Here is a 25,242-nt window from a genome sequence, read left to right on the forward strand (position 1 = left end):
TATATATCTCTATCTTTCTACTGTATTTTCCACTGCATGAATCCGATGAAGTGGGCTGTAGCCCACGAAAGCTAATGCTCAAATAAATTTGTTAGTCTCTAAGGTGCCACAAGTACTCCTGTTCTTTTTGTGAATTAACCATGTGCTCTCACAGTGAAGAAAAAGTCTTCTTAAGATAACGCAATCTATTCCATCCAATGAGATACTGCAAAATATTCACATCACAACAGCTTTTACATAACAGCTACTGGGTTCTCCCCTTCATTCTCTTTTCTCACTTACTTTCTTTCCTTTAAATTCCTCTTCTACCCTAATGTTTGTTCCTTACAACTCACTACAGTATTAATCACTGTTCTCTTGAGCCCCAATGACTTTTTTTTTGGCCTAAATAATGACTAAAATTGTAACTTCCTTTTACCCTTCATCCATTGCTACATATGGACATAGAGCCAGAGCCTGTAAAAATTACCCATGCATTGCATTTTACATATGGCTTCGATGGGACTATGCCAACTGGGCAAACTACAGCAGATACTGAAGTTTCTGTAGGATCTCGACCACAGAGTGAATTCTTTTTGCCCAGACATTATGCAGTCCTATTTGTGTAAATCTGTACACTGTAGTAGGTCTGAAAAAAAAAATTAAAAATGCTATTTTAAGGAATTCTTACCAATGGGTGTATCATAAGTCAATGATTCCATAGAGACAAGTATATCATCTTCAAAGGGATAATTGTACTATTACAAAAAAAAACAAAAACAAAAAAAACAGACCATTTTAACAGAAATTATTGGTTAAATTTCTAACAGGAGAGGTTTTACATAAAGGTCAAAGATTTTCATAAGCTTGTTTAGATTGTGTGTGTGTGTTTCAGAGAGAGAGAGACTTTTACTTTAAAGTATTTTAAAGTCTGCAATCTGACAATACCCACTTTTACTTTAGATGAAATACATTTTTAAAGGCTATAAATAGTGCTGTTCCAGGGCATAAGCCAAACACTAACTGACAGGTGTTTAGGAGTAAATGTGCACCATGGACAAGATATCCCGTCACTGTCCTTTACAGGGCTTCTTCCACCTTCCTCTGAAGTAACTGGTTTTGGCCATTGATAGACTGAGAATCTGATTAGAGGGCCTACTGGTCTGATCCTGTATGGCCATACAGTCTAGAGGGGACTGGCAAGATGAGAAAAAGCATTTACCATCATCATGATCTGAATGCTATTACCAAGACAATCAAGGGTATTTTAAAAAAATACTGCACACAATTTTAAAGTTTATAAATAAAGATGAAAACCAAACAAAAATACTGGGGGAATTTCCATCTCTAACGCGCTGGATGTATCAAACGGGAGCCACCGCCTTCCCTGTCAACAACGTGGAAGCTGCAATAACTTGCTTGGTGTCAAGTATCAGAGGGGTAGCCGTGTTAGTCTGAATCTGAAGAAGTGAGGTTGTTACCCACGAAAGCTTATGCTCCCAATACTTCTGTTAGTCTTAAAGGTGCCACAGGACCCTCTGTTGCTAATAACTTGCTTGTTACCAGTGACATCGCTGCCACACGCAATACCCCTGAGCTACAAGCTTCCTAAAATTAACTCCCCAAACCAAACTTAGAGACGTAAGTAAAAGGCCCCCGACGTCCCGAGGGTGACAGGCCCGTGCGCTCTCCAGACTTCCGCGGGACGGGGGGGACTCAGCACCTTTGCGAAGAGACCCAGTCCCAGGCTAGTTAAGTGACGCACGACACATGTAGGAGCCTAACTTTATGCGCAGACACGTTGGAAAGCTGCGCCTAAAGTTTTACACCTTTGAGCGCCCGGCCTCCAAGCGCCCCCGGCCCGGGCGGCTGATTTCGATGGGGGAGGGGGGGGGGCCTGGCGAGCCGCTGGACTTTGCCTGTCGTTCTGCGACACCCCCGCCCCGCGCGAGCACCGGGGCCTGGGCCGCGCGACTCCCGGCATAACGACGGGGGGGGGGGTGACGAGGCCCCGCCCCCGGCCTCACCTTCTCTATGATCCGCTGCAGCGAGTCCACGAACCGCGCGTTGCTGCGGCGCAGCCTCTCCTCCAGCTCCTCCATGGCGGGGCGCCCCGCGCCCCCCGGGCGTATCCGTCGCTCCCCGGTTCCTCGTCAAGCTTCCTCGCGCCGATTCAAACTTCGCGCCGCCTTCCGCAGCCCCTGACAACCGGATTGGAGGTTGGCCGTGTCACTTTATTCGGAACAGCGAATCAGTGGTCCTAGAGTCAATGTTTCTCCTGTCGATTGGCTATCGTAATCGGAATTCCGCCCCTTTTTTCTTATTGTGTCCCGCCCATCTCCTTCTCAGAGCTCTCTAATTGGACGCCGGACTCGGAAAGGAAGAGGATTAGGAAAAAGGGGGAAAGGTCTCTGTTCTACCTAGCAACACCGACCCACTGTGAGCTCCTATTGGAGGTAACAGGCTGGTGGCCGGCTATTGGTCACTGCGGCCCTGAGTATTTCTTTTAAACCCCAGCTGTCCCCAGAGCTATGAAGGGAAAATGCTGGAGAAAAGGGGAGGGGTAGTTCCTCTTCCTCTGTGGTCTGGAGCCCTGATCTCCAAGCTTTTTATGCCCAAGATCACTTTTTGAATTTAAGGCAACACAGGAGCTACCCCACCCCTTTCCCCAAAGCCCCGCCCTCCTCACTCCATCCCCCTCTCTCTCCCTTGCTTGCTCTTCCCCACCCTCACTCAATTTCACCAGGCTGGGCCAGGGGGCTGGGGTTCAAGAGGGGGGTGTGGGCTTTGGGCTGGGGCTGATGGGTTTGCAGCGTGAGAGGGGGCTCTTGGCTGAACCGGGGGTAGGGGGGTGAGGGGTGCAAGCTCTGAGAGGGAGTTTGGGTGCAGGGGGGGCTCTGGGCTGGGGCAGAGTACTGGGGTGCAGGAGGGGGTTCAAGATGCTGGCTCTGGGTCGGGGGTCAGGACTGGGGCTTGGGGTACAGCCTCCCATCAGGCAGGCTCCCTGCCTCCCCCTGCCCCACACTGCTCCCAGTAGGGGCCAATGCGCGCCTGGATTGGGGTAAGGGGCATGCAGCCCCTCGCTGCAAATTAAAATTAAAATAAATAAATTAATGGAGATATCCCATCTCCTAGAACTGGAAGGGACCTTGAAAGGTCATCAAGTCCAACCCCCTGCCTTCACTAGCAGGACCAAGTACTGATTTTGCCCCAGCTCCCTAAGTGGCCCCCTCAAGGACTGAGCTCATAAGCCTGGATTTAGCAGGCCAATGCTCAAACCACTGAGCTATCACCACCCCTGCAGCTCCTATTGGCCACAGCTCCCTGTTCACAGGCAGAGCAGCGCGTTGGGGGGGGGGGGAAGACCACTGCCCCCCTGCTCTCTGGGCCATGCTGGCCGCTTCCGGGAGTGGTGTGGGGCCAGGGCAGGCAGGGAGCCTGCTTTAGCAGCAGCCCCGCTGTACCACCGGAGATCACGATCGACTGGGAAGTGGTTGGTGACCACTGGTCTGGAGGGTGCAGGGACTGGGGGACTCAGGACTCTCCTCAGGGGATGACTCTGTGACAAGTCATTACACTTTTCTGCAGTGATACTTATTGCCAACTTCAAATATGCAAAAAACATGAATTAGCCCCACCCTCTTACAATCATAAAACTGCCCTAAAATAATAAGTTTAAGGTACTTTTATGTCTTCTGGTTTTTGAGCTTCAGAATTCAGATTTTCAAGCTTTTACCTGCCACTAAGATGACCAGAAACTTTCTGTTGTTTTTTAATGAAAATTGAGGGGAAAAAACATTTTTAATGAAATGGCTCCAAGAGCTGGGCCCTTAAGAAAAAAAGACAGAAAACTGTGAGATTAGCAATAGAATTGCAAAAGATGGCAATACTGTTAATATACCACACTGCTAATCATGCCATACCACAAGGCAGCCATTATGCTGTACCAGGCACCACACCCCCTGAGGTGCATTATGATCCCATCATAATGGGATCAAAACATAATTCAAGGTCAGCCTGATCCTGAGTCAGTGACGACATACCATGGCATCACATCATCACACTGTGATATGACGCTATCAAATACATCACTATGATGCTTCGTGTTCTGATATTACATCACTCCTCAAAACTTCTGTGCACCACAACAAAACAACATTATCCCACCCCACAATATCATTACTCAACAAGCCTTAAGAATGATGGTTTTGCTCTCTAAGCTGATGGGGAAAGCATTACAAATTGTTAAAAATACGATGTAAGTGAAGCTGTGAAATATGATGTTTTAAAATCATCTGTGTTAAAAAGGTTTCAAATTATGTCAATGGCACACCATCTCAATTTCAGGAACCTTAAAAAGATTAATAAGTTAAATCATGGGGAATTAGGGTGAGCAGATGTCCTGATTTTATAGGGACAGTCCCAATTTTGGGGGCTTTTTCTTATATAGGCACCTATTACCCCTCACCCCCTTGCTATCTGGTCACCCTATGGGGAATATGTGCATAAAAAGGTGAATTATTTGAAAAAGTATATAAAGGGTAAAGGGGCAGACACCTGAGACAAGCTGGTGGATTTAATAGCTCAAGGGTAGTTCTTTGAGGTTTGCACTGATGAAGCACAACCCCCCATGTGATAGAAAACTCCTGTATCAGTAGAAGCAGCTGCAAAACCAGCTGACTTGTACATACAAGCAAGGCTATACAGGGAGCACAAGTCCCATGGAGAAAGGCAAAAAGCTAGAGTACAAGTGGGTCTTCAGTTTATCCCTGGGAATAAGGAAGGGGGAAGAGCGGGAGGAAGGGAAGGAAAGGGAGTGAAGCCCACACCATCACAGTACCGGCCTCCTCCTAGTAACCCTAATTATCGGACCTCAGCCAAAGAAACAGTAACTGTTGCTCATGTGGTTGCCTTGATCACATGAAAAGGCAGTATTCTCACTGCTGGATTTAGGGGCAGGCGACCCAGGTGACCACTGGGGCGCCAGGCTTGCTGTTTTTGTTGTTAGTGAAAAAAGGGAAAATAGAATGTTTGAAGTAAAATATATCAGGTATTCTGTATGTGGATTAATTTTTCACTAACCTCCTAGAATGTTCTGGACTTTTGTTCTCGTGGAACCTTCCAGACTTTCTGAGAACTATATTTTCCTCGAACCTCCTAGAATGTTGTCAGCCATGTCCTTGCGGGTATATAAGGGGTGGGGCGGTGCCAGTCAGTGAGATATAAGAACAAAGTGAAGTGAAGTGAAGTGAGAGCCCAGCTGCGATATTGTGAACCGTGTTTTATTGTGTAATTGCAAAAGTGTACTTGTGTAAGAGTTAAACTATTCAAGTAGTGACTAATAAAGGACATATTTAATGAGACGCCAGAATACCTATCGACCTCCTGTCTATGCAGCTGTAGAAAAGAAATACTGTTACTTCTTTTGCCATACTTTACATATAATGTTTGATGACTTTCTAAGACTGCGGTACATAGACTTTTGCTCTCCCTAATAGTGTCCGTTTTCTTCCATAGAAAATAAAAGATGCCCACGAAGAAGCCTTCACGGAGCTCAGTATAAGAAGCATAAAGATCAATTGCAATCTTATTTGTAGCAAGGGGCAAATTTGATGGGGAAAATATAGACTAGGCTTTAGGCAGTAGTGATCATCCCAGTGCAGAAGAAAATGATAGAAGTACTATTACTAAGGAATTAGCAGATTTACCTGAAAATAAGGAATGGAATGGTGAAGAAAGTGATGGAGAATCATCCAGTTTTCCTGGCAATGTGAAGGAGAGTGATGATAAAGAAGAATGTGGCTCACATGAAAAGGAGAGTAATGATATTGATCATACAATTTTAAATGGGCTGGGCCAAATCGAGGATATGACATTTCTAGTAAATGAGCAGAAGCAACACTTCTCAGAGTCACGAGTGCTCGATAATGGTGAGAAACTGAATTGACATTGGCTAATTTACTCAAAATCAACTGACAAAGTGTTCTGTTTTTGTTGCAAAATATTTGACAAGGATGCCAAATTGTTGCTTGAGCTTTCCACATACAATTATTGGCATAACTTAGCTGATGCTCAGAAGCAACATGAAAAGTCACCCAGACATTTTATGGCCTACTATTCCAAATGGATGGCAGTCGAGTCCAGGCTCAAGCTGAATAAATGCATATACGCAGACAACCAGCACATTATTAATGTAGAAACCCAGCACTGGAGAAATGTGCTTAAGTATCTGATCTCAATTACCCACTTCCTTGCAAGAATAATTTGGCTTTCCAGGGCTCGTCAGATATGTTGTTCACTGAACATAACAGTAATTTCCTCAGTTTGGTACAGCTCCTTGGGAAATATGAGGAGGTCATGTGTGAGCACCTACGTCAAGTAGTTTGTAAAGAAACTATGGACCATTACTGCAGCAAAACAATTAAAAACAAATTGATTGATCTTATGGCAAGGAAGGTGCTTGATAATATATTGATGCAGCTCAGCAAAGTGAACTGCACTCTCGATATTATTCACAGTGAAAAGATGTCATTTACAGTAAGATTTGTTGATGACAAGGATGGCTGTATCCAAGTAAAGGAACTCTTTATTTTTTTTTGTCTGTGGACAACTCTACTTGAAAAAGCTTAACAGGACTGTTTAAGAATGTTTTTGAATGAGAATAAAATAAAGCTTCAACATGTAGAGAAGAAACACTGGTGTCCAGGCAAAGATCCTTGCGGTGAATTCAAGAGCTTTCTTCGTGCCTTGTGGCTGCTATTCCCTCAATCTGGCTGTGTCAAATTCAGTGTCATCTTCTTTAGATTCAGTATCTCTCTTTGGAGTGCTGCAAAGGATGTACGTCCCGTGTTCAGCATCAAGTATCAGGTGGAAGAGCCTCATAGACAATGTTACAATTCTGACAATGATGCCGCTAAGTGACACTCGCTGGGAGAGCTGCATTGACAGCATAAGGCCAGTGAGGTACCAAGTGACTGAGATTTAGGATGCCCTAATGGAACTGGCACACACGAGTAAAGCAAAGGCCGAAATCTGACACGAGGTGCAAAGCCTGGCAAACCAGATCACTGACTTCAAATTTCTGGTCTCAATTGTGGTTTGGCACAATATCCTGTTCCAAGTAAACTTTGTAAGCAAGGCATTACTAACTCAGTCGATGGACATCGCAACCACTACTCCTTTGATGAGAAACTGCCTTAATTTTGCTGTGGCCTACAGAGACAACGGATTTGAAGATGCCATCACTGCTGCCAAAGAAATGGCGGAAAAGTTAGGACTTGAGCCTGACAGGGATAAATCATGCATGCAAATCGTGCATCAAAGTTGTGAAATAGGCTACAAATGCAATAAAAATAAGGTATTCAAAAGTTTAACAAATGGGGGAGGGGGACACCTAGGGCACCATTTGGTCCTACCAGCCTTGGCAGACTTTACCATTTACTTGGGTCATTTTTATAAACTCCTGACTCATTCAGTACATAGGATGGACAGTGCTCTGGAGGTGTTTGGGCATTGTATATGTGCCCCCACTTGCAGTTTGCCAGCTCTTGGAGTGCCAGACTGAGCTTCAGGGAGCTCTACCGAACAGACTATGGCTGTAGTGGCTACTAGAACTCTTTGACACTATTTTCCAGTGTGTTTGGAGTCAAGGGTGGGGACAGAATGGACTAGAAACTTGGCTGAGGTCAATATGTTGGCTGCTGCATGGGGTTGCCTGGACAAGCAGTTTGCTGATGAGCCAGGGTTGCTCAGCCCCTTAATGGGAGAGGACAGCCTGACTCAGAGAGAGAGAGAGAGAATGAAGCAGACAGCTCAGGGAGTCTCTGATTAACTCCCACTACACATAAAGGAGTGTTTGAACTACTGTGGGAAGATTGCATGGATCAGACAGATTAGCCCCACGGAGACCAGCGTCCAGAGTGGCAGAGATCTGGCCTGGCACTGGCTACTGACAGCCAGCTGAGCCCCCCATAGGACTCCAGACTAGGGAGCTTTGTAGGTGTCAGAAGAGGATTCTAATCCACCCAGTGGTCTTGATGTTACATATAGTAAATGGGCCTGTGGTCTGCAGGACCCCGCCTGAGTTTTTGCAGAAATTGGAAGGTCTTTAGTGAATGAAGCAACAGCTTGCAGGAAGACAGAGGATGGCCTGAGGGTTCAGGCAGGTGAATGCTGCCCTGGAGAACTGTATTCTATCCGTGCCTCTGCCACAGAGTTCCCATAGGCTGCTGGACAAGTCACTTTAAACTAAATTTCTCACAGATAGTCACTAATTGTGTGTTCCTTATGTTTTGGATACTCAATCTGAGATACCTTGGGCCAGATTTACAGATGTGTTGAGCATACAATTGCAAATAAAGTTGACTGTAGACATGCTTTGAACTCAGCGGCCCAACACTGTAGCATTTAATTTCAGAAAGGGGAACTACACAAAAATGAGGAGGTTAGTTAAACAGAAATTAAAAGGCACAACACCAAAAGTAAAATCCCTGGAAACTGCATGGAAACGTTTTTAAGACACCATAACAGAGGCTCAACTTAAATGTATACCCCAAATTAAAAAATATAATAAGAAAACAAAAAAGAGCCACTGTGGCTAAACTACAAAGTAAAAGAAGCAGTGAGAGGCAAAAAGGCATCCTTTAAAAAGTGGAGGTTAAATCCTAGTGAGGAAAATAGAAAGGAGCATAAACTCTGACAAATGAAGTGTAAAAATATAATTAGGAAGGCCAAACAAGAATTTGAAGAACAGCTACACATAGACATCAGACACATAGATGAATATAACTTGTTGGGGAAGAGTCAACATGGTCTTTGTAAAGGGAAATCATGCCTCACCAAACTACTGGAATTCGTTGTGGTGGTCAACAAGCATGTGGACAAGGGGGATCCAGTGGATATAGTGTACTCAGATTTTCAGAAAGCCTTTGACAAGGTCCCTCACCAAAGGCTCTTAAGCAAAGTAATCTGTCATGGGATAAGAGGGAAGGTCCTCTCATGGATTGGTAACTGGTTAAGAGATAGGAAACAAAGGGTAGGAATAAATAGTCAATTTTCAGAATGGAGAGAGATAAATAGTGGTGTCCCCCAAGGGTCTGTACTGGGACCAGTACTATTCAACATATTCATAAATGATCTGGTAAAAGGGGTAAACAGTGAGGTGGCAAAATTTGCAGATGGTATAAAACTACACAAGATAGTTAAATCCCAGTCAGACTGTGACAAGCTACAAAAGGATCTCTCAAAACTGGGTGACTGGGCAACAAAATGGCAGATGAAATTCAATGTTGATAAATGCAAAGTAATGCACATTGGAAAACATAATCCCAACTATACATATAAAACGATGGGGTCTAAATTAGCTGTTACCACTCTAGAAAGAGACCTTGGAGTCATTGTGGATAGTTCTCTGAAAACATCCACTCCATGTGCAGCGGTAGTCAAAAAAGCAAATAGAATGTTGGGCATAATTAAGAAAAGTATAGATAATAAGAGAGAAAATATGATATTGCCTCTATATAAATCCATGGTACACCCAAATCTTGAATATTGCATGCAGATGTGGTCGCCCCATGTCAAAAAAATATATTGGAATTGGAAAAGGTTCAGAAAAGGGTAACAAAAATGATTAGCGATATGGAACGGCTTCCGTATGAGGAGAGATTGATAAGACTGGGACTTTTCATCTTGGAAAAGAGACAAGTAAGAGGGGATATGATAAAGGTCTATAAAATCATGACTGGTGTGGAGAAAGTAAATAAGGAAGTGTTATTTACTCCTTCTCATAACACACAAACTAGGAGTCACCAAATGAAATTAATAGGCAGCCAGTTTAAAACAAACAAAAAGAAGTATTTCTTCACACAATGCACAGTCAACCTGTGGAACTCCTTGCCAGAGAATGTTGTGAAGGCCAAGACTATAACAGGGTTCAAAAAAGAGCTAGATAAATTCATGGAGGATAGGTCCACCAATGGCTATTAGCCAGGATGGGCAGGGATGGTATCCCTAGCCTCTGTTTGCCAGAAGCTGGGAATGGGTGACAGGGAATGGATCACTTGATGATTACCTGTTCTGTTCATTCCCTCTGAAGTACCTGGCACTGGCCACTGCCGGAAGACAGGATACTGGGCTAGATTGACCTTTGGTCTGACCCAGTATCGCCGTTCTTACATTCTTATATCAAGTATTATAAAAATGCCAAGTACTCTGAAAAAAATTCAAGATCTACATATCTTAAGTTGGGCTTCCAAATTTAGTGGACACCTGACACTTGTGGCTTTAGTCTCTCTGACCTTCAGTTTCCCATGAGTAAAATGGGAATACTAATACCACTTATGCTCAATGGAGTGTTGTGAAGATTAATTAATGTTTGTGAAGCCCACAGATACCCAAGAGGAAATTAATAGTTTTATATTTAGAGCAGGCTTTGGATGATGTGTTTTAAACAAGACCTCAGGACACACACTGAATGAGAAGAGAAAGGAGAAATAGTGAATAACTAATCAAGTCTCTGAATGAGGCAGGGGTCTTATGGAAAAAAATAGTATGTGATCATGTAACTAAAGACTATCATACAGCATAAGCACAAGGAGGCTGAATTAAGCTGCACAGTCTTATTTGTGATATTTCCAAACTTTTAACTGCTTGACTTTGCAACATTAATATTTGTTTGACTTTTTTTTAAAAGTAATTTTGTATTGGGAGTGAGCACTAACCTAGAGTATGCTCTTGTCATTCTAGTATCATCAATAGAAGATAAGCCATCCAGCACAGTATAGCTGGTAGTTAATTTTGGCTGTTTTGAATTCATAGTATATTTCACAGGAATGACAGGAGCACTCAATTACAAAGGAATTATTCTACAAACCATTTGAAAGAATGAGGGCTGCATTGTGCAGTTACGCACAGAGCTTTTGTATGTCAGAAGTCACCTGTTTAATTATACGTAACCAAAACTTCCAACCTCAGTGACCTTAGGATTCATGAAGTCAGCAAATGTCATGGTTGTCAGTCTTGTGCCCAGAGAATGCCCAGAGAATGTGCCTGTGTAGACTGCAAAGTAGGGTAGTGCTGTTGTGGAAAACAAATGAGAAAAAGGAAAAAAAGAAAAATTATATAAAAATTAAAGCTATTTCCAAAGAAAACCCAAGCAGTATGATGAGGCTGGAAAAAGCAGTTCTGTAGACTTCTGGGACTATACACTCACAGAGCTTAATATCCCCCTTCTGATGCTCAGCCACAGGATGAGAAAAACATTACTTATGTCAGAGATATTTCCTATGGAATGAAAATAGCCATTATCCTCTAAATCCTTTATGGAATGTCATTAACCATTTAGTGCCTTCAGATATAAATAAAATGTTATTTAGTATGATGCAGAAGCATAGAAATTCTAAAAGACAAAACCTATTTGGTCCTAGTACTGGATCTCTTTAGAACCTTTTCTGTCCAATCAAGGTTTTGAAATCCCTATAGCATGGGATTTCCACTGTTTCTCTTGGAAGTCTATTTAACAGATCTGGGCAGAAAAGTTTCTCGCAATATTCAAACTAAACTTCCCCTTAATTAATTTGATTTCAGTAGTAGTTCTGCGTGCAATGTAGTTTATGGGATTAGGCCTTATGTCTAGGCGTGGAAGGATTAAATTTTTGTTGGTAAATATTGGTAAACATTGATTTCACCATACTCACATAAACTGATGAAAAAATATTTCCATCAGTAATAATCAAAATTTATAGATAGGCAAAGGAAGAAAAATGCTGCTTGAGAACTTATTAGAGTTTGATTTAAAGATATTTGTATGTTTTGACATATGAGGTTGATGATGTGTGTTTTAACTGTTATAAAGTTTTAACTTTACGAATCTCTGTCTGCCACTAAATAATTGTCTGATCCCCCTACCCCCATAATTTCCTACAACTGTGAAAATCTAAATTTAAATCAATAAGAATGCTTAAAACTTATAATTTTGTGCAACTGTGACAATCTAAATTGATAAAAATTGAAAAAAGGTTTAAAAATAAATAGTGATATTACCTGTCAAAATTATATAAAAACATGCAAATCAAATTCTGCCACTTATGTCTCATTACTCCTAGTTATGTCCCCTTCTATAATTTCTCTTTCTTCCTAGTATTTACTTCCTTCATACACTTGTAGAAGTTATTGTGGTCTCCCTAAATCATCAATTAGCCAAGCCTCATACTGTATATTGTTCTTCTAATCTTTCCTTATAAATCAGTCCTTCTGAGCCCACTAACCATTTTTGCTACTCTTCTCTGAACTCCCTCCAGTTGGTCAATATCTTTTACTATTTATACATTGATGAACAAGATATGTTGGAGTAGAGTCAACATGGCTTTTGTAAAAGGAAATCACGCCTCACCAATCTATTAGAATTCTTTGACAACAACAACAAGCATGTGGACAAGGGTGATCCTGTTACTTGGACTTTCAGAAAACCTTTGACAAGGTCCCATACCAGAGGCTTTTAAGCAAAGTTAGCAGTCATGGAATATGAGGGAAGGTCCTGTCATGGAGCAGTAACTGGTTAAATGCTAGGAAAGGGTAGGAATAAATGGTCAGCTTTCACAGTTGAGATAGGTAAATAGCAGGGTCCCCCAAGGATCTGTACTGGGACCTGTGATGTTCAACATATTCATAAATGATCTGGAAAAAGGGGTAAACAATGGGATGGCAAAGTTTGCAGATGCTACAAAATTACTCAAAATAGTTAAGTCCAAAACTAACTGTGAAGAGTTACAAAGGAGTCTCACAAAACTGGATGACTGGGCAACAAAATGCAGGATGAAATTCAGCATTGATAAGTACAAAGTAATGCATATTGGAAAACATAATCCCAAATATACATACAAAATTATGTGGTCTACATTAGCTGTTTCCACTCAAAAAAGAGACCTTGGAGTCATTGTGGATAGTTCTCTGAAAACATTTGTTCATTGTGCAGTGACAGTCAAAAAAACTAACAATGTAAGGAACCATTAGTAAAGGGATAAATAATAAGACAAAAAATATACTAATGCCACTATATAAATCCATGGTACACCCTCAGCTTGAATACTGCGTGTCGTTCTGGTTGCCTCATCTCAAAAAAAGATATATTAGAATTGGAAAAGGTACAAAGAATGGCAACAAAATTGACTAGGAGTATGCAGCAACTTCCATAAAGGGGAGATTAAAAAAACTGGGACTGTTCAGCTTCGAAAAGACAACTGAGTGGCGATATTAGAGGTCTATAAAATCATGAATGGTGTGGAGAAATTGAATCAGAAAGTGTTATTTACCCCTTCATATAACACAAGAACAGGGGTCACCCATTGAAATTAATAGGCAACAGGTTTAAAACAAACAGAAGGAAGTACTTCTTCATACAATGCATAGTCAACCTGTAGAACTCATTGCCGGGGGATATTGTGAAGGCCAAAATTATAACTGAATTCAAAAAAAGAATTTGATAAATTCATGGAGGATAGATAGGTCCATCAATGGCTCATAGCCAAGATGGTTAGGGAAGCAATTCCATACTTTGGGTGTCTATAAACCTCTGACTACTAAAAACTAGGACTGGACAACAGCAGTGTATCACTCGATAATTGCCCTGTTCTGTTAATTCCCTCTAAAGCACAGGGCCGGCTCTGGCTTTTTTGCCACCCCAGGCAAAAAAGCCTCCCGCTGCCCCCTCCCCCCCCCGCGGGGAGCGCGGCAGGGGAGGGCGCCGAGCCGCGGGCCTGCTCTCCCCGACCGGCCAGAGCGCCGGGAGGAGGACGGAGAGCCCGGCCGGGGCTCCGCTCTCCCTGGCGGCTAGAGCGCCCGGCCGCGGCTCCGCTCTCCCTGGCGGCCAGAGCGCCGGGGGGAGGGCGGCGAGCCCGCCGCGGCTCCGCTCTCCCCAGCGGCCAGAGCGCCATGGGGAGGGCGGCGAGCCCAGTCGCGGCCCCGCTCTTGGGCCGCCCCCCTCCAGGTGCCGCCCCAAGCACATGCTTGGTGGGCTGGTGCCTGGAGCCGGCCCTGCTAAAGCATTTGTCACTGACCACTGTTAGAAGACAGGATACTGGGCTAGATGGAACACTGGTCTGACCCAGTATGGACATTCTTATGTTATTATTTGGTGTTCATAACTGTAAATAATTTAGGAGCAGCCTCTGTAGAGCCACATAAAAAGGGATTTCCCCATGTGTACTCTGTAAACCTCTCTCTCTCCATATGCAGCCCAAATCATACTGTCAGGTTAAGCTACCATGTTGTGATGCAAACTCATGTCTACACTTTAGGACTAGATAGTTCTATCTGTTTGGCCACACAGGGGAGTTTGGTCACCCTGCTTTTCCACAAGCCTTGGCATGGCCCACCTTGGTTTAGGTCTATGTATATTACACCCCTGAGTGCTTGGTCAGCACACAAGAACTTTACCTTGCTGTACCTTCTGTGAGCATCTGGGTAGGGAATGGATGTAGCCACAGAGCAGTACTTGCTGTCTCTGGAAGTATACCGAAAAAGGTGTAGTAAATTATTCCCCACAATGCAAAAGAGGAGCCATGACAGGCACAGAGCCCCAGTACTGCCTCTCTGAGGCACAGTGCCTCCACTTCTCCCTCTGGGGCAGTGTGAAAGCTGTACCACACTGTACCTTAGCTATAGTCACAATTCCTATAGAATGCACATCCTAATATCTATGCACATAGTGAAACATATGTCTGGTTACTAACATTATCACAAACTAAACCCATCCAAGCCTTTCTTTGGGGGAGGGATAGCTCAGTGGTTTGAGCATTGGCCTGCTAAACCCAGGGTTGTGAGTTTAATCCTTAAGGGAGCCACTTAGGGATCTGGGGCAAAATCAGTACTTGGTCCTGCTAGTGAAGGCAGGGGGCTGGACTTGATAACCTTTCAAGGTCCCTTCCAGTTCTAGGAGATAGGATATCTCCATTTATTTATTTCTCAGCCCTATTCACACAAGAAATAAAAAGCCTTTTGGTCACAGGCCCAAATTAAGTAAAAAGTCAGAGTGAACAATGACTTGCACTGTTCCATCTCGGGCTTTGCTGAATGCCAGTCACTAAGCCGCAGTGAGTTCAGGCCTGAGGACAGACAGCAGAAGTATTCTGGCTGATCACAATTGCCATGACAGAGCAAGGTGGAGAGGCAATTACTAGGAAAGCCAGGTGCCCATTATTCAGAGACTTATTGCTCAGAGACACAATACCTTCCATTACATCTTGAAGTGGCAGACTGAAATCATAAAAAGCACTTTGGACCACTTTTCTCATCTTGGAATTTGAGAGCAGGAGGAGATCCAATAAGACCCTACAATTGCAAGCCGTTAGGACAAAGAGAAGGAATACCCTCTCAATGGATCAATTACAGCCCCTCTCAATGCCACAAGGTACTTTCCACCAGGATCAACCCAGACTTGCCTGGATTGACTTTCATCCAATTCCTAAATTCAGACCGCCACTTGGAAAACAAGGATACTATAGAATGTGGATTTATTGGAGAGATGCGCTACTGCATATCATCAGCATATTAATAGTATTAATAATAGCACTTGCATGGCACTTCTCATCCATAGATCTCAAATTGCTTCACTAAGGAGGGCAAGTATCATTATCCCTGATTGATAGATAGGAAACCCAAAATGTTTATTGCTATTCCTTATTCCTTATTTCATTTACACCAGGATGGGTGATAGGATGGAAGTCTACTGGTCCCCCCACCGTATGTAGCCCGTGTGAAGAATGCATAATTATCCGCAAGGAACAAAAAGAACCATTCTAAAGTCATCCCAGCCATTCCTGCCAGGTTGCACAGATGAATGATCATGATCATCTGTATCAAAGGCTGTAACAAAGCATATCGGCTGTATCAAAGGCTGCTGAAAGATCTAATAAAATCAGCATGGATCCCTAGCCTTCCTCCTGAACAAGGAGATCAAATTGTTTTAAAAAGCCGAACCCAGTGCCCAATGTAATCAATGTTACCCATTGCTAAGATCAACCACAATGAAGAATACTTATTGAACGGCAAATATTGGTGGTGTTTCTAAAACAGTCCAAGTGTTTGTTGAAAAGAATATTGATTGAGCCAAGAAAACAGCAAGCAGTTATAAATGTTTAATCACATTCTCATTCAAGCCTTCCTTCTGTGCCAGAAATTAACATTTTTGTGTCTCATGAGGACTGAAGATACATTTCCATAATGTTCTGTAAATTCAGCAGCTCTGCATCCATATAGAATGGTAGAATTATTCATTGCAAATGATTTATCTGAGCAATGTAGCTCTTGTGCACAAATTATCTGTGAACAGGTTGTGATTTTTATGAATTTGTTCCTTATTTGCAATTGTTTAACAAATAATGGGGCAAACCAGTTTTAGCCTAGGGCTTATTCTTGAACTGGTCACTATAAGCATTGCTATTCATTATTGCTATTCATATTGCCATATGACCCATCACTTAGACCACATGGCATTGTTCCCATTCCCTGATTGGATCACGTGACTTTTATTAAAACAATGTGTCCAGCTCCCTGTTAGCAAGTTAAACATGAATGCAAATGTTCATGAGTGAGTAATCTACTGTGTAAATAATGAAAGGAAAATTTCAAAATGGCAACAGGAGCACTTCTAGCATGAATACTCTTGGCATAATGAGATATAGAAGCATTATGCAGCTGGAGAGCAGGGAAATAGTTAATGCTGACCAAGAGAAGACCGGAAATAGACCAGCTGGGGACAGTTATTAAGATCAGCCCCACAAGTGGGAAGATGAAAACCCAAGGGATCCTTGCTGCAGGAGGCAGAAAGAGAGGAGTGCTATGTCTGCGACATCATTCCCTCTTTCTCCCATTCCTATGGCAGACCCTCCATTGGAGCTCCACTATCTCCAAAACTGGGAAGGCGGCGGGAGGGGGAGGAATGCTATCTGATTATTGGACTCCTTCTCCCTCTCCCCCTACGAAGCTCATGTTAAATCATAGCGACCAACAGTCTCAATATGCTGGAATAGTCAAATTTTGCAAACCTGGTTAGTGTCCCGGTTAGTGGGCCAGGTGGGTAGAGTTTGCTGCACTGCCAGCCTCTGACCACTAGGGGCTACTGTGCAGAGAAAGGAGTGACTCGGTCTGGCTTCCAGCTCACTCAGCTCCAGCCTGTTGTTTGGCTTGTTGCTGATGCCAGGATATAAACTAAATAAGTAAATCCATGCTTCCTAAAACTGGGGGGAGTCCTCCCAATGCTTAATGTCACTCAGTGGAAAGACAAATGAGTTGGCAGAGTCCTGAGATGTTGACTTCTGTTCCCCCTCCATATAGGTCCAGCATGGGGATATTAGAGAAGGTGATGTGTGCTTTCGGTGCTGCAACAGTATTATCTCTTCAGGGAAGCCTGAGGATGCCTGTAACACACGGAAAGCAGTAGAATTAGCCGAGGCTTGTAGGAACTAGGAGGGAGGGTTGGGCAGACAAAGTGAGAAGATAGATTTTGTTTTGGAGGCATGGCAGTAATGGGGTTGATGTTTTGTAAAGTGAAGAGTTATTCTGGGGGAAGAATTGATTTTTCTTGGATGTGGAACACATGGGCGAAGGGCTGGGAAGCACAAAGGGGGTGCCATAAGGGATGGAGGAAACTTGAAAATCTCCCCAGCTCCTGCCAGAGAGACAAATAGGAGATACCTGGAAGTCTCCCTTTAAGAGAGGGGAAGATACTCCACACAATCGCAGCCAAGAATGAATGTAGGGAAATTCCCCTGAAGAGCCCAGAAGGTGGTATGGGCCTGCTACTTCTCCCTGAAGGTGCTGGCAAGGGAGTGAGGCTCCAGAGCCTCTCATCAGGAAGACAACTGCACACTGGGGGCCTGCTTGTTAAGGGTGCAGGGAGGGACGTTGTTTTTTGGGTTCTGACTGCTTAGCTGAACCCCCTCAAGCCTGATAAGGCCCTAGGACTTCAGATTTTCCTAGGATGCTCACACAGGGGTCTAGCTTCTTTGCACACTTATTCTGAGTACTTTTATTTTTAATGTTGGCAGCTATGCTGTAAATTTCTGACACTGTTCATACTGCATGAGGTAACATTCACTTAGAGATTTCCTTGCTCTTTAAGAGTTTCTGACACATTGTCTAGCAGAGGAGAGAGTTCCACGTTGTCCTGGGACTAGAAGAGGGTAACAGTGAGCAGAGAAACAGTCAAACAAATTACATTAATTACATCACACGAAGGCAGACAACTAAATATTGACAAATTTTATAGATGCTTGTATACAAATGAAAGAAGTCTAAATACTAAAATGGGTGAACATGAGTGCCTGGTATTTAATGAGGATATTGATATACTAGCATCACAAAAACTTGGAATGATGGTAATCAATGGGACATGGTAATACGAGGGCACAAAATATATAGGAATGACAGTGCACTGCTGGAGAAGTGGCACTATATGTGAAAGAAAGTCTTAAATGAATAAAACAGTACCATAGAATGCTTGAATAGTAAAGAGTTCAGCAGTAGAAATATACTACCAACCAAGATGGTGACAGTGCATGTGAAATGCTCAATGAGGTAAGAGAGGCTACAAAAACAGAAAATGCAGTAATGATGGGGGATTTTAACTATCCCCATATTGACTTGGTACATGTCACCTCTGGACAGGATGCAGAGATAACATTTCTAGACACCATTAATGACTGATTCTTGGAGCAGCTAGTCCTGGAACCCAGAAGGGGAGAGGCAATTCTTGATTTAGTCCTAAGTGGCACACATGATCTGGTCCAAGAGGGGAATATAGTTGAACCGCTTTTGGTATTAGTAACCATAATGTAATTAAATTTAACACCCTTGTAGGGGAGAAAATACCAAAGAAACCCACCACAGTAGTATTTAACTTCCAAAAGGGGAACTACACAAAAATGAGGAGGCTACTTAGAAATTAAAAGGAGCAGTCACAAGAGTTAAATGCCTGAAAGCTGCATGGAAACTTTTTAAAAACAGGTTTCAGAGTAGCAGCCGTGTTAGTCTGTATCCACAAAAAGAACAGGAGTACTTGTGGCACCTTAGAGACTAACAAATTTATTTGAGCATAAGTTTTCATGGGCTACAGCCCACTTCTTCGGATGCAAAGAATGGATCATATATTGAGGAGATATATATACACACATACAGAGAGCATGAAAAGGTGGAAGTTGTCTTACCAACTCTGAGATGCCAATTAAGTAAGAGAAAAAAAACTTTTGAAGTGATAATCAAGATAGCCCAGTACAGACAGTTTGATAAGAAGTGTGAGAATACTTACATGGGGAGATAGAGTCAATGTTTGTAATGGCTCAGCCATTCCCAGTCTCTATTCAAGCCTAAGTTGATTGTATCTAGTTTGCATATCAATTCGAGTTCAGCAGTTTCTCATTGGAGTCTGTTTTTGAAGCTTTTCTGTTGCAAAATTGCCACCCGCAGGTCTGTCATTGAGTGACCAGACAGGTTAAAGTGTTCTTCTACTGGTTTTTGAATGTTATGATTCCTGATGTACTATCCATAGGACCTAATCACATCAGCCATGCCATCAGGGGCTCGTTCACCTGCACATCTACCAATGTGATATATGCCATCATGTGCCAGCAATGCCCCCCTGCCATGTACATTGGCCAAACTGGACAGTCTCTACGCAAAAGAATTAATGGACACAAATCTGACATCAGGAATCATTATTTTCTGGGGAACCTCTTGTAGTGTCTTATATAAGGAACACTCTGACCCATAAGGATCAGGCTTTATTTATAGGTATAGATTTAAGTTTAGCTTGGGGGGTGGGAATTAGAGGTGGATTTAAATGTGCTATATTTAGTATGTATACAGCTAAATGGCTTACAATAAAGGACCAAGGTAATCAGTTTAGTAACATGTGCCACATGCTGCTAAATCAGGCTGCTTCAGCTTTTCATTCTGCACTATGAGAGCACAGAGAGGCATGGGGCAGGATCCTTAGCCACAAATACTAATACCATCCATGGCAACATTTTAAAGGAAATCATCATGACATATTAAGGGTTCCATTTAGCTTGATAAACGCAGCTCTGCTATGGGGGGAGGCAAAGTACAACATTGCCCCAGAGGAAGCTCCAGGAGGGGTTCCATTTCTCTGACTCTGTTAATACTCACTCTGCCCTCATTCGTTCACCCTATCTAAGGAAATGAGAAACTGAAGGGGCAATTTATTTCTCTCTCTCATGTTTCCAATGGGACTAGAGAGGCCAAGGGATCTTCCATTAAGAGGAAATTAATGGTCCAGTGAAGGGGATAGTTATTCTCCCCAGCCCTTTTGTGCAAGCTGGTGCTGGGGGAAACATTTTCTTCCCATTCAAACTTGGTAACAGAGGAATAGTGCTAAGAGGATTATGACTTCAGGTGAGGCACCATAAGCATTAGGTGAACATTTAAGAAATAACATGTTTTCCAGCAATATGTCCCTAGTAATGAAAAGTAAACTCAGCCATCAACATACAAAACATATTACCTAAGAGCAGAGTTCTCTTCAAGAACTGACTTCAAGTGTGGTGAAAGATGATGAAAGATGATGAACCATGGAACAAAGGTCCTCTTTTTGTGCAATCCTGTTTAGCATTATAAGGAAATAATGGAAGAAGCTCCTCTGACCCTTTGCAAAATATCATATTTGTTTTAAATAAAAATGTACAGGGCCATCCAGCAGGTGTTAGCAGCTCTTTAAAATTAAAACTGTTCATTGTATTTGGAATTTCTATGGATTTCGAGCTTTTCCAGATTAGAACTAATGCTTGTCAAATATACTGAAGTTAAAGGGAGATGAACTAGCTATAGAAGAACAAACATAACAAAAAAAACCCCTAAACTAACTGCAGAGCCATCCCTTGGGTACAGCGAATTGGGGCAACCGCTCTGGGCCCAACGCTTTGGGGGGGGGGCCTCAGGCCAGTGCGATTGGCCAGCATGGTCCGTCCTGGAAGTGATGGATTTGTCACTTCCGCCCCGGGCCCTGCATCTCCCTAGGGATGGCCCTAACTAACTGGACCCTCTAAAGCTGCGTGCCAGAGGAAATGCCTCCAAGGCAAAAGACTGTCACTTCTATTGCTTGGGGGTGTGGGAGGGAAATAGAAGAAATGTGGGAATGGATGCTGAAAATGAAACCTTAATGTGTAAAATCTGAAGGGAATTCAGTTTGTCTGAACACTCAAAACCATGCCAATGCTTGTCATGAATATTTCATTGCTTTTAAAAGGAATGTATCATTGCTGCCATCATTTATGTGTTCTGAAAACTTTTTTTTCTGCATTTTTCCCTCCACCCAGCCCACAGAAATGCAACACCACATAAAAGGTTAATAAGATGCTGAATAAACCAGGGGCTTGACATATACTTCAGATGTTAGTATGGAGAGTGTGATGGTGGAGGTCACAGAAACCCCCTTGGGAGCTACCACCTGATGTGCAAAGACTACCCCTGCTTCTGTTTTCCCTGCCAGCTCAGGACTCCAGCACCCCGTCTTGCTGAACCAGACACTCTCGTCTGCTCCAACACAGACCCAGGGTCTGAATTACGTGCCCCAAAACTGCAGGTTTACCTGAAAACAGCTCACAGAAGTGTACTTGTCTTTAGCATTCAGATGCCCAACTCCCAATGGGGTCTAAACCCAAATAAATCCGTTTTACCCTGCATAAAGCTTATGCAGGGCAAACTCATAAATTGTTCGCCCTCTGTAATACTGATAGAGAGATATGCACAGTTGTTTGCTCCCCCAGGTATTAATATATACTCTGAGTTAATGACTAAAAAGTGATTTTATTAAATACAGAAAGTAGGATTTAAGTGGTTCCAAGTAGTAACAGACAGAACAAAGTAAGTCACCAAACAAAATAAAATAAAATGTGCAAATCTATGTCTAATCAAACTGAATACAGATAATCTCACCCTCAGAGATGCTTAGGTAAGTTTTTTCTCAGACTGGACACCTTCCAGGCCTGGGCACAATTCTTTCCCCTGGTACAGCTCTTGTTGCAGCTCAGGTGATAGCTAGGGGATTCTTCATGATGGCTCCTCCCCTGGCGTGTTCTTTTCCACCCCTTTATATATTTTTTGCATAAGGCGGGTACCCTTTGTCCCTCTGAGTTTCCATCCCCCACACTGGAAAAGCACCAGGTTAAAGATGGATTCCAGGTCAGGTGACATGATCACATGTCACTGCAAGACTTCATTACCCACTTGCCAGCACACAGATATACAGGAAGACTAACAGGTAAACACAGCCATCTGCAGACAATGGTCCTGGTTAATGGGGGTCATCAAGATTCTAAACCACTATTAATGGCCCACACTTTGCATAATTACAATAGGCCCTCAGAGTTATATTTCATATTTCTAGTTTTAGATACAAGAGTGGTACATTTATACAAATAGGATGATCACACTCAGTAGATTATAAGCTTTGTAATGATACCTTACAAGAGACCTTTTGCATGAAGCATATTCCAGTTACATTATATTCACTTCTTATGATGTTTTTATAAAACCATATAGACTGCACAATGTCACAGAGAGATCCTGTTTCCCTTTGAAATCAATGGCAGAACTCCCACTAATTTAGATACGTTCAGGAAGGGACTCCTATATACAGAAATATTTATCATTTTAAGTATACGTCATGATTTCCAAGAAAATCAGATCATTTAAAAAATCTGTAATCAATTTGTATATTCAAAGAAGAGCTGGAAGGTTAGATGGCTCAGGGGATTGGGAAAGCAATACCACATATTTCCCCCTTAGATCAATTGCCCAAATCCAGTCTAGATAGACTGGTGGCCTATGTAAAATGCATTTGGTGGTTTCTGTTCAGTTCCCAAGCGGAGAGTTCTCCTCCTCACTAAAATCCCTGCCACAATTAGAACTAGCACACTCTTAGCAGCCTAAGAGGCAGAGTCTTCACTGGCTGCTGAGACTGAGCTATGTGGGACATTGGAGGAGAAATTTGTTTTGCTGCTGCTGTACCCTGATCTGTCAATCGATAGAGGACTTCAATCTCCAGCACTGCCGGTTTAGCAATGCTCATGAGAAATCAGTTCTTTGTCTGGCTATGCTGGAAGGAGGTCAGGAGACACTGGATGTAATTTAATTAGATGGCAACTTTATTTCTTAATGTCTGGGAGTATTTGGCAGATAAAACTGAACATTGAAGGTAATTCCATAATCATTTACGTATACCCTGGGGGTTGCTGGCAGCCCTTCTCCTTACCCATCCTGGTCCACAGCCAACCCACTGCTGTGACCTCACCTTTCCTCCAGGCCCCGCTGTTCAAATGAGGGCTAAGGGGGGCTATAAAGGAGGGGGAGTTGACTCCTTGCCATACCAGTCATAGGAGCCCCAAACCTTCCCTATTTCAGTTCTGTGACAGGGCTCTGCTCACCACACTGGCACCTCCTGCTGGTCGTCTTGGGGATTAGCTCCTCAGATTGGTATGCCCTCTCCCGATGGTGCCTAACCCACCATTACGTCTGCTCTCTGACCTGCATCACTCCAGGGACCGCAACACGCTCTTCATGACATGGCCCTCCGGCTGTGTCCCTATGTGTGCGTCCCCCTTCTGGGGTTTAGTACAGCCATCCAACTGTCCAGCCACTTCCCCAGTGGTGAGTTGGGGGTCTGGGTCTCAACCCAGGGAACTTCTGAACCACAGTCACTTACTGTGTTCCTTTATCTCGACTACTGCTGCATTTCCCTAGGTCGCTTCCCTGAGGCCACAGCACCCTACTCAGTCCCAGCAGCCCATCCGCAGCTCCTTCTCTATTCCCGGGGTCCCTGCCTGCACTTCTCTGTCCAAGGTGCTACAGGGTTGCAGCCTACTAAGGATACAGTCTTCTCTCCTCAATCTCCAGGCAGCTACTGACTCTGCTCTGCCCTGCGGCTCTTCTTATATGGGTCTGCTGGACCCCAATTGGCTGCTCCTTACAGCCTCTCTCCTATTGGCCACTTCCCCATGCAGCCTCCTCAAGGCTGTATTAACCCCGTGGGTGAATGCCTCATCACAAGCTCCTTTAAAGAACACTTCCTTTAAATCCTTTCCCAATCTATTTTTTCTGATCTCCTTCTTAATTCGCTATGGAGTACCTGCACTGGACATCTGCTGCAAGGAGGCGACAGCAATTAGCTCGGCTGCCTGCCCCACATACCTACTTGGGTTCCCAGTTGTCTCCTGATGCTTTTTTTAATATAGGCTAAAAACGTATCAACTCCCAAGTCTGACAGGTGGACCCCATCCTCCCTAAATAATTCTGGTGCCCCATATGCTATGCCAAGATGAGAAATTACCAACCCCCACCCATGCCTTCTATGAATTTGGCCACCTTCGTGTTCACCTACCTCCTAGCCTTGTCAACGCATGGGAGCTTAACAGCTCCCCACCATGCCCTGCATTTCAACATGTCTGATCAAATAATTTTTACTCCTGGGAAAAGTTCCAGGATCTGCCCCAAGTCCCTCTTAGTTTTGATCATTAAATCAACCCGTTACACATTCCCAAGCCATTTTCCCCAAGGTGAACCACAATCATATCTGGTGCCTGCTTACAGGCCACCACAGTGTACAGAAGGGGCATCAACTAGTCCCATAACATGCCCCTCCTCCCATGCCAGCTCAGGACTGCTTCACCACCAAGGCCCAGCTGTGAATCTCCAAACAACTTGGAAGCCCGCCTATGTGCCCAGTGAACAATACTGTGCCCGCAGATCCACACCACCCATATGCAAGCATCCTGATGCATACACAAAGACAAATTAACACCGATTCCCTACCTGGGGCTTCACATATGTTTTGTATGCTTCAGAATGCCAGTGCCTGAATTTCCCTGGCCCTCAGACCAAGCTGGGCCACTGCTGTTTCCTTCCTGATCCTGAATGAGTGGAAACCAAATTCATGTATTGGAAGCTCCAAACTTGTTAGTCCCCATCTTAAAATTGTAACAAACCGGTATGTTGTGTGGAGATTCCTGTCACTGTGAATAAAGAGGGGCTCATACCTCCGTGGTCTTATTGCCATGTTTGCCCTCACAGCCTCCACAGGGCAGGTCCTGGGCTTTCCACCCTCCTGTAAAATAATGGATTCACCCCAGCCTGCTTGATCCATCTTTGACGTCCTCAAGGTTAGTATCATTGATCACCCCTCCCAACATATATCCCTCAATCCCGAAGCCCTTCCAGAAGAATCCCTAGAGGACCCAGGTACTAGCTCACTGATCC

The 25,242-nt window shown here is 43.5% G+C and overlaps 1 protein-coding gene across 1 annotated transcript in view; it reads right to left on the minus strand.

Annotated features, from left to right (window-relative positions):
* Positions 1-2,117, minus strand: part of HJURP (Holliday junction recognition protein) — a 48,863-nt gene extending 46,746 nt beyond the window's left edge. The window contains exons 1-2 of the mRNA XM_026659031.2: positions 2,007-2,117; positions 671-737 (exon numbers count right to left, since the gene is read on the minus strand). Coding sequence (XP_026514816.1) covers positions 671-737; positions 2,007-2,081 — 142 coding nt within the window. The 5' untranslated portion in view covers positions 2,082-2,117. The remainder of the gene's footprint in view (positions 1-670; positions 738-2,006) is intronic.
* Between the last annotated feature and the right edge of the window lie 23,125 nt (positions 2,118-25,242).

This window comes from Terrapene carolina, unplaced genomic scaffold (assembly GCF_002925995.2).
Source record: "Terrapene carolina triunguis isolate 2854851 unplaced genomic scaffold, T_m_triunguis-2.0 Scaffold558, whole genome shotgun sequence".
In the NCBI taxonomy this organism is placed as follows: Eukaryota; Metazoa; Chordata; order Testudines; family Emydidae; genus Terrapene; species Terrapene triunguis.